The following is a 9,040-nucleotide window of genomic DNA, read 5'->3' as shown; positions in this document are numbered from 1 at the left end:
GTAGAAGAAAAGTTCATTAACAGGCTTTGAGTGCAGCTTTGTTACTGAGTGTGTTTAAAGTGTAGAAAAAACAAGTTTGTCTTCAAAAAGTGCCTTTATTTAAAAAAAATTAGAAAACTGGAGTTTTTAATGTGTTCTTTGTTTGTTAAAAAGAAAATAAATAAAACAAAAACATCAAAAGTATTTTGGAGCGTTTGTCAAGAACTAATCTGAGAACAATGAGAAAAATAATTGTTAGAAATACAAACAGATTTTCAGTAAATCTGCTGGAAATCTCATCAAATTCTAATGATGATGAATTCTGGACAGACCTGCTATAAATAAAGTTCCAGATTCAAATTTCAACATGCATTAACCTGGTGTTGCGTCTTCTGCAAAGTCTGATGATTTAAAATGGTCCAAAATATTTGTGAGCAGACGAATAATAACAATAATAGTAACAACTAGAAATGAATGTTTTTACCTTTTGGGTGCTTCGCTTTGCTTCACTGTGAAAAAAACTAAATGCTGGATGATCGTGTGTTTAAAAATAATAAATCATGACTCTGTTTCCAGCCGTGTTTAACGAAGCGCTTCGTTAACACTTTGGTCGAGTTTTATTTTGAAAGGCGGTGACACTTCCTGGGTTGTAAGGCTCGGTGGAAGGTAACAGACATTTTAAAGGGACGGTCTGTAGTTTTCCTGAAGGAAACACTAATTGCATTTTTAACTTTTTAAACATAATTTTTGCAGATGTTTTAATGAACACTGATCATAACTGTCTGTGGAGAATTCAGGTGTTACACAGGTGTGACGCTGACACAGTCACCAGAGAAGAAGAAGCAACAACCCTGAAGTTTGGAAACGACCTCCATCTTTACCACCTCAGAAATACTGATTAGCTGGTGGCTGTAAAGGACATGAACCATTTCCTCATCCAGGGATCTTCGTCGTCTCTGGTGAGTTTTCAGCTTTAAATGGAAAGAGTGGCAGCCTGTGCATTCGCTGCAGGCTGAGTGGAGACTTCCTCAGTAGTGCTTGTCGGTAGTTTGATGGTCATGGCGAGGTGGGGGTTGCAATTATTTTGAGCCCTAAATCATTCACTGCTGATCGGTGCAGAGGACTATAGAGCGAGCTCTTTACAAAAACAAAGCTTCATTTTCTTGCTGCACTTCCTCTAACGCCCACTAGGGGCTCCAACAGCAGCCGTAGACTCCCAGGTTAAAACATCGAACGTCACAGCAGAGACAAATGTTTACCGCCTGATACAAAGAATAGTTTATAGATCAGCAACTGATTAAAATTCATCTGTTGAGATTGCTTAACTTTATTATTACATCCATTAGATACCATCCATGAATTATATAAAAGTCTGGCAGCACAAAACCGAGTTCGCTCTATAGTCCAGTATATTTTTGAAACACATTTTATCTTGATTTTATTTTTTGGCACATATTTCCATCATTGCCCGTCTCACAGGAGGTGGTGACCTCTGGCTGCCTTTAATCGGCTGTGCAAACACATCAGGCTGATGTAGTGAGTGGAAATCAAAGTGTTTCCATGAGCTCAAGGAGCAACAAAGAGTGTAGAAACTTGTAGAGACGCTGCTGATCTGCTCATTATTGTAGCGCTGTTGTGTTTTTAGTGACGGCTGTGAGTGCGAAGCTTTGTTCAGTCAGTGTGTTGGTAACATCTGCATCCTCAGATTAGTGTTACTCTTCTGTGTAAAAAGTAATTAATATCCAAAAACAATCATTTTTCACTATAAATACCACAAACTCCTTTTCCTGTTATTTCAGGACAACGCTGTTGTGTTATGTTTGTTTGCTCTGGCAGACGGAATGACATGGAGGAGGTGGAGCAAAGGTGGTGACGGTGGGTTGCAAAGTGGCTTGCAGTTGCCTGTAGGCAGGCTAAAGCAGCAGTAACTCGATTTTTGAGCAGACTTTTGTTTTTGAAAGAAAACGAGTAATATAAGAAAAAATAAATAAAAATTGCTTTCATTATCCCGTTGGAGTGTTGGTGCGAGCAGCTTCAAACAGTCTAAAAGTCGGCTGAGAGTTTTCAGTCTCGAGCGGCTGGAAGCAAGTTTTTTCCCCTCTGGCATCTATGTAGACCAAACGGTTGATCCACAGAAAATCAGAACGTACGATCGAATTCATCCAAAACAAGAGAAACACTGCAAATTTGAGAAGATGGCGACTTGGAGGATGTTTGCTTTAAAAGGAAATAATGTTTTCAAGGATCTTCTGGGAGTGAACAGCAATACCTCTGGTCTCGGTTTTAGGCCTCCGGGTTCAAACACGCTGCTTGCATACATGCTGCAGAGATGAAGCAGTTTCTTCTGTTAACTTACGTCAAATTTTTTAGCTAAGTTTTAATAAACAAGCAAGAAATAATCTAATGCAAAGCCTATAAAAGCGTCATTTTTCAAGCCCGAACTACTAAAAGCTAGAGGCCGCGGCCGTAGACCTGGAGGCCTCACTGTGGGGCTTAAATGCTGCGTGATAAAGTGCTCTGAATGGAAATCTGGATCTGGGAAACGCTGGCTTTAAAACCCCGATGGCCCCATTTGTCAGCACAAACATTTACGCTCTACCCAAAATGGTTTTTGTGGATTTTAAGCCAAATTACGTCAAATACTAACACGAATGTCCTTCTAAATTCTTGCTTAAACACCAGCACTAATATTCCCACCTTTAGAATATATTTAGAAGTATTAAACACTTAAGTGGAATCATTATCTTAACGTTTAAAAAAAAAACAAACACATACTCTTTCATTAACTGCATCCTTTGTAATCACTTTCACCATCTGCTCGTCCTTAAAGGGCCAGTTCAGCCCTGGTTTCCTTCGAGTGACTGGTGAGAGCGCTCTAACTTCACAGATAAAGGCTGCCTTCTCTTGAACACGAATCGAATGAATGAGCCAGAAAACAGCAGGCTGTTGCTTCTTCCACCAAATGAGGGAGTTCAGGATCTTGTGCACAAGTGACGGGAACACGGAGCGTGAGGTGGAGAGGGTGCGGCGTCAGAAGGTGACGCTTTGAATTTGCCGTCAGCTCTCAGCGTCTGGTCAGGACTATCGTCTATAAGTCTTTTTCCAAAAATCATAACCGACTTAATCACAAAAATCCACAAAACCTGTGCGTGGGACCAGTGGACGAGTTTGAACGTAACAAAAGTCGAGCACAGCCGATTAGACGAGGCTCAGCGTTGATGTTAAAGGTTAGCACGGATGCCGTCCCTCTTTGCTCCGTGCTGCTCGGTTACAGCTTCCTGTCACACACTGCACTCTAGTGGTGGTTGCTAGGTAACATCTACAGGCTCTAATAAAACACGTTAGACTGACTTTAATGAAGGGCAGCAGCGTCAAACCACATCGTTGGCCGGCTGACTTGGGAGTGTGGGCAGGTGATGTCACCTGTAGGTTGTTTGCTGATTGGTTCTGGTAAAATGACTGCTGTTCAGCGGGGCGCTAAGCTAACGGATCGACGCGCGACAGATCGACGCTTCCTTCTGCACAGATCCTGAAACATGCTCACAGTGAGTTTGGGTACATGAATCCTTTTTTAAGGAAGGTGGTCTTGATTCCCAGAACGACAGAATTATATTAAAAATGCTTTTTGAGTTTAGTTCTGAGAAGGCAGCAGATATCTCCCAAACTGGGCAGCTCCCACCAAAACTGGTGACAGAGAAGCAGCGAGTAAACTGCAACACTTTAGTTTTACTTCCACCCAAATCTCCCGTGTTGTGAGTTTGTTTTGCTAGCAGATTAAAGTAGTGCAGACTGCCGTCTTTCTTGAAGCTAATATTACAACAAAAGCAGCAAAGTAAAAGAGTGTTTGTGAACTCGAACCACAAGGACTCACATTAATAAGTGAACCACAGAGGACATTTCTGAAGCCTTGAGAAACTCATTAGCACCTACAGTTAGATTTAGAGTCTTGGAGAATTACGCAGGGCGTGACGCTCAGTGTTAGCGCCGTCTCGACCCGGAGGAGCCAAACGATGGCCGAGTCGGACTGCTTTTAGGTTTTTTTCCCAGCCGCCTGTGACTCCCCAGCTGTGGAACACAATCTGTGAGAAATACTGACTGGCAGCTGAAGATCAGGAGTAACCGAACGCTTCTGGTCCCAGCAGAGGTTTCAGGAATCGCCGGAGCTGCCGCTTCCTTTCCCAAGACGGGTCAGCGGCTCCGCCCCCACCTCCACGGCTGCCTCGTCTTCACTTCAAGCTTCGTAGCTGAGCCCAGGACTGAGTTTAGCTTCAGGCTACGCAGCTTCAAGATACACAACTAGCCTCTGTGGTTGGCGGCAGGGGGAGCTAGCGCGAGCTCCGACATCCCCGAAGCCAGACGTTAGTTTGAGTACAGCTGGAGTTAGCGTCGGGGTTAGCTTCTCAAAGCTGGACTCGTGTTTTTATCCGCCTCTTTATTTCCGTCCTTCATCAAGGCAGAAAACACCTGGAAGGAAATACAGCTGTTAGCTTTTTTATCTGCGAGTGAGCTGCGCCGCCCTCGCCCTGCGCTCTGACCGTGAGCCTGACCTGAGCCCAGCGGCGGTTCCTGCTGATCATGTGCGTGCTGGCCATGGCGTTGAAGAGCGTGTGCGACTGCAGGTCCTCCGGCAGGCGCGTGAGGAACTGCGCGATGTGGATGAAGTCCATCTGCAGCAGGACTTCCTCGTACAGATGCAGGATGCCCAGACCCGTCCGGAATAAGCTCTCCTCGCCGTCCCGGCAAAAGACGTCCCACACCCGGCACGCCACGTCCAGAGGGAGTGACTTACTGTACAGAGTGAAGATCCTGCAGGGAGACAGACATGCTGAGTGAAATCTGCAGACGTATGAAGATGAAACACCAACTCAAGGCGAGTTATGAAAGATCGGCATGGAAATATGCACCGCTAAAACCAAATCAACGCAAACAGCTGCTGCATGACTCTGTGGTGACCTGCAGTGACCTTTGTTACGTGTCACCTGCTCAACCAGGTGAGCTACATCCAAAGTCTTTTTTTTTATTAAGACAAATGAACTTTAAGGCATTTTTAAGTCGATAAATCTTACTGACAATCTAATCTGTGTTAAACATATAAAAGATTTGCTGTAAATTTATAACAGAAAAAAATCCGCTTGGCTGCTTTTTTCTTCAGTTGTATTAACTCACCAGTCAATCAGATAGAGGTCAGGGGTCAGGCTGTTGGTCTGGAAGTGGCTGAAGAGACGAGGAAGATTCTCCTCGAAGAAAATCTCAAAGGCTGCAAAATACTTCAACATCTTTCAGAAACGAGAGAACAAAGAGGAAAAGGTTTTAAATGTTCACAGCGATTTGTGTAAAAGTAAAAATCTTTCACTTTTACTCACAAACCAACTCTGAGTTCTTCAGGAGGTTTCTGAGTTTTCCCTCCTCCCTCTTATGAAATATCACAAAGACTGCGTACCAGTTCGTGGTCGACTCTGAAGAAGGCCATCTGACAGGGTTTATTGAGCAGGTTGGCAAAGGTGATGAAGGCCTCGGCCTCCTCCAGGTTGAGGATGAGCACAGCAGCGATGAAGGACATGCCCTGCACCTGAAAGTCCACAGACGCTTTGGTTTCGGATCAGTCTTAACGAGACACTGAATGATTTTTAAATATTTGGTAACAGCTGCCATAATGCTTTTACTCACATAGCCAATGTCAGGCCTGTAACACGTGTAGGCACCCAGCACGCTGTGGAGGAGGTCGTGGTACGGACCGCCCTGCAGGAGGAAGACACAGCAGACATTCATGTGAGACACAGATGTGATTGACCTGCTGGCTGTTTGTTGCAGGCAGACTGAAGAACCTCGGGACAAAAACACCCACACAGACGTCACAAGTCCAAAAACAAATGTCTGAAAATCCGACCAAATTCTTTTCTCATCGTTGCAGAAATCAAACTGCTGCATTTGCTGCTGCAGTGCTGCAAACCTGAATGGTCCTCTGCCTGTTATCTGTGTTTACCTTCTGGAAGATGAAGAGCGAGGGGAAGGTTCTGGAGATGTCTAGTTTGATGAGATCCAGGCTGGACTCTCTGTCAGCCAGAGATGCTCCTCCATCTAACGGGAGAAACACACAGAAGTAGTTTTCAGTCGCTGAAACTGGAGCTGTGAGGGTCAAAGAGAGGAGGGGCGTCGTACCGCTCTCGCTGTCGTTCACCGAGCTGGTCTCGCTGTAACTCCTCCACTTCTCTTTGGCTCTGGAGAGGAAGATCTCATAGAGCTCTGCAGCGAGACAAACACCCATCAATCAGAAAATTAGACTCTGCAGACTCAATCGGCAACTTTTAAAGGTTAGAGTTTCAGTTTTTATGCAAATCCATCATTTTGAATCTCTTTGAGCCTCAGTCACAGTTTTGTGTGCAGAACTGTTTTTTACCATGCAATCAAAATTCTCGTTAGATTCATTAAAAGTGTGCAACGCCCAGCTGTGTTCTTCCCACTGTGCAAATGTTTGTGAACCAGAATCTAAACTGACTGTCTCTGCACGCCTCCATCTCTCCATATAAGAGAGCACAGATTAGGGTTCCTGTGGGACTCATGGTGGTTTAAATAAACAGCTGCAGTCACTGCAGCATTTAAAAATGTACTTAATATTTAACAGAAGTGTTAAAAGAGTGTCCAGGATCGCGTGTTTGTACCTGGTGTGATGTTCAGCTCGTTGCCGATAGCGAGGCTCCAAACTCTTCCTCTGACGCTGGGGGGAAGGCCCTGCCACCACAGCTCTCTGACCCGCCTCGTTCCCTTCCTGCACACACACAATGCATTAAATAAACACAAGCACCCACGCGCGCACACACACAGCGGTGGAGACGTACATGGAGTCCCAGTGAGGCAGGATCTCGGTGTTCCAGATGACCATGGCGTTGGAGATGCTGTCCTCCTGCCGGTGTCTCTCCTTCATCTGACGCTTCTTCCTCTGGGCTTCTTTCAGCTCTGAAGGAGACACAACAGCACGAGCCAATCAAATCCAAGAACAGAACCAGCCAGTGACATCAATACATCTGTGTGTGTGTACCTCTCCTCTTGGCTCCTGCCACCATCTCCTCGTACTCCAGCTTGTGTCTCTGAGTTTCCTCCGTAGATTTAGCCGGCAGGTTCCTGAAGGACAGACAGACGAGCTCTCAGCCAGCTGGAAAGCTTGTTGGGGTTTTCTGGTTTTACTTCCTGTCAGGTGATCACACACAGCGGCTCTGTCTCTCTGTGACAGTGACCTCATCCTGAAGTGTTTCTGCTGCGAGGATCGCCTCGCATCCCCCTCACTCAGGAAAAAACTCATTAATCTGACATTTTACACCAGTTTGACTCTAATGTAAAACTGTTAGCTCATCTTTGTTCACCACAGAGGGACAAAGAACAATAAAGATTGATATTAAACCTTTGATAAAAAGCTTCAGTGTTTTCACTGCATTGCACAGTCGAACCTCCGACTTCCACATACAGGCAGGAAAGATAGTCATGGAGGACCACGTGTAGTCTTCCAATGCAAATCCATATCCAAGCATGTGTTACTGATACACACACATGTATGTGATGGAAATATTCGGCCCTTTCATTTGCTTTTCACAAAAATAAAACATGTCATTCACTGACTCAGGTGTCTGTTTCTGCAGCTATGAAACATTGAAATATAACATTTTAATCTGCAAGTGCATTCAGCAACATTCTGCCAATAATAATAATAACCAGTTCCAGCTGGTTCCAGAGAATAAAGACCAGCAGCAACTTGACTTCCCAACACTGCTGAGCCCAAAGTTGGAAACATTGAGTCAGAAGCTGCAGCTGAGGTGAGAAACAAACCAGCACTAATGCAGGCTGGTTTTCAAACACTCCAGAGTGTACTGGTAAAAAGATCGGCACCAGCACGGATACCCTACACCGCTCGGCTCACAGTTGGAACCATTGAGCTTAAACGTGGGAATAACACAAAATCCCCTGTTTGTAGATGCACTCGCTTCAGAAGTACACACATCAGCAGGTTTATGCCTTTTCCAACATCACAGCGTGTAATCTAGAACCAGCTGCAGTCTTTTCCACCACAGGCACAAAAGCACATTCTTAAAACTGCATTTTTAAAGCCACCACAGAACTTACGAAGGGCGGTCCTCCAAGATGAGAGCCGTGGTGGAAAGAGGTTCAAACTCCAGGTTTTTCCTCCTCCCTGCAAGCAGGGGCCGCTGAGGACACGAGGGCACGCTGGAGTCCTTCATCGGCTCCTGCTGAGGAGACTAAAGAAAGAAACAGATATCATGTAGTACAGCATCGCTCTCAGAGGAATAATTACACCTGAACATCAACTCAACAGGGTGTTTTTGGCAGTTACACAAATTCAGAGCCGTCTCACATCTTTTTCAGTTCCCACGGTCCTCACTGAGCTGTGGGTGTTTAAAGTTTTATTTTCCTGAGCTGTAAAAGCGCCACACAGAGAACATCATAAAAAGCCATTCCACCTTATACACAGATAAACATCTGCCTCCAGCTCAGTTTCATTCTTCTCTGAGACCCAAAAACTGCTTTTGCAAAGGTCTGATCATTTCAAGTGTCAGAGGAACAGGTCGGGCGAGCTTTGGAGACAAAGGTAGAGAAGCTGAGAGGGTTTGCACATGTGCAGAAGAGGGAGAGTGGATTTACAGGACAAAGGATGATGGAGCCGCCAAGCAGGAGGAAAGGAGGAAGAGCTCAGAGAAGATGGATGTGGTGAAGCAGGGCATGCAGAGGGTTGGTAGCAGAGGAGGATGCTGGGATAGGGTGAGATGGAGGCACATGGTGGAGATCACTCTCCACTAATTGATCTTAGAACTGAAAAAGCTTTTTGGATGAGAGGTGGAAGAAACGTAAAGAAGTCCAGGTGCTTTTCTTTCCACAATTTTCTCAAGTAGAAACGGAAGTAAAAGCATCGTTTCTGAATTTAGTACAAATGTTTGTAACAGATTATTTGCAGTTTCAGAATAAACAGAGCGTTCGTTCATCAGCTTAAGCACAGAGAATCACTCTGTGTGTGTGTGTGTGTGTGTGTGTGTGTGTGTGTGTGTGTGTGTGTGTG

The 9,040-nt window shown here is 45.0% G+C and overlaps 1 protein-coding gene across 1 annotated transcript in view; it reads right to left on the bottom strand.

Annotated features, from left to right (window-relative positions):
* Positions 1-2,756: 2,756 nt before the first annotated feature.
* LOC102195340 (TBC1 domain family member 12-like) overlaps positions 2,757-9,040 on the bottom strand; it is an 18,925-nt gene continuing 12,641 nt past the window's right edge. The window contains exons 3-13 of the mRNA XM_005743579.1: positions 8,092-8,225; positions 7,016-7,098; positions 6,816-6,933; positions 6,639-6,745; positions 6,139-6,222; positions 5,963-6,057; positions 5,647-5,718; positions 5,420-5,548; positions 5,146-5,255; positions 4,527-4,785; positions 2,757-4,443 (exon numbers count right to left, since the gene is read on the bottom strand). Of these exons, the coding sequence (XP_005743636.1) occupies positions 4,372-4,443; positions 4,527-4,785; positions 5,146-5,255; positions 5,420-5,548; positions 5,647-5,718; positions 5,963-6,057; positions 6,139-6,222; positions 6,639-6,745; positions 6,816-6,933; positions 7,016-7,098; positions 8,092-8,225 (1,263 nt within the window). The 3' untranslated portion in view covers positions 2,757-4,371. The remainder of the gene's footprint in view (positions 4,444-4,526; positions 4,786-5,145; positions 5,256-5,419; positions 5,549-5,646; positions 5,719-5,962; positions 6,058-6,138; positions 6,223-6,638; positions 6,746-6,815; positions 6,934-7,015; positions 7,099-8,091; positions 8,226-9,040) is intronic.

This window comes from Pundamilia nyererei, unplaced genomic scaffold (genome assembly GCF_000239375.1).
Source record: "Pundamilia nyererei isolate P.nyererei 1_Seehausen unplaced genomic scaffold, PunNye1.0 scaffold00133, whole genome shotgun sequence".
Lineage (NCBI taxonomy): Eukaryota > Metazoa > Chordata > Actinopteri > Cichliformes > Cichlidae > Pundamilia > Pundamilia nyererei.
Note: the sequence above shows the minus strand (reverse complement) of the source record. Positions and strands in the feature narration are given on the sequence as shown.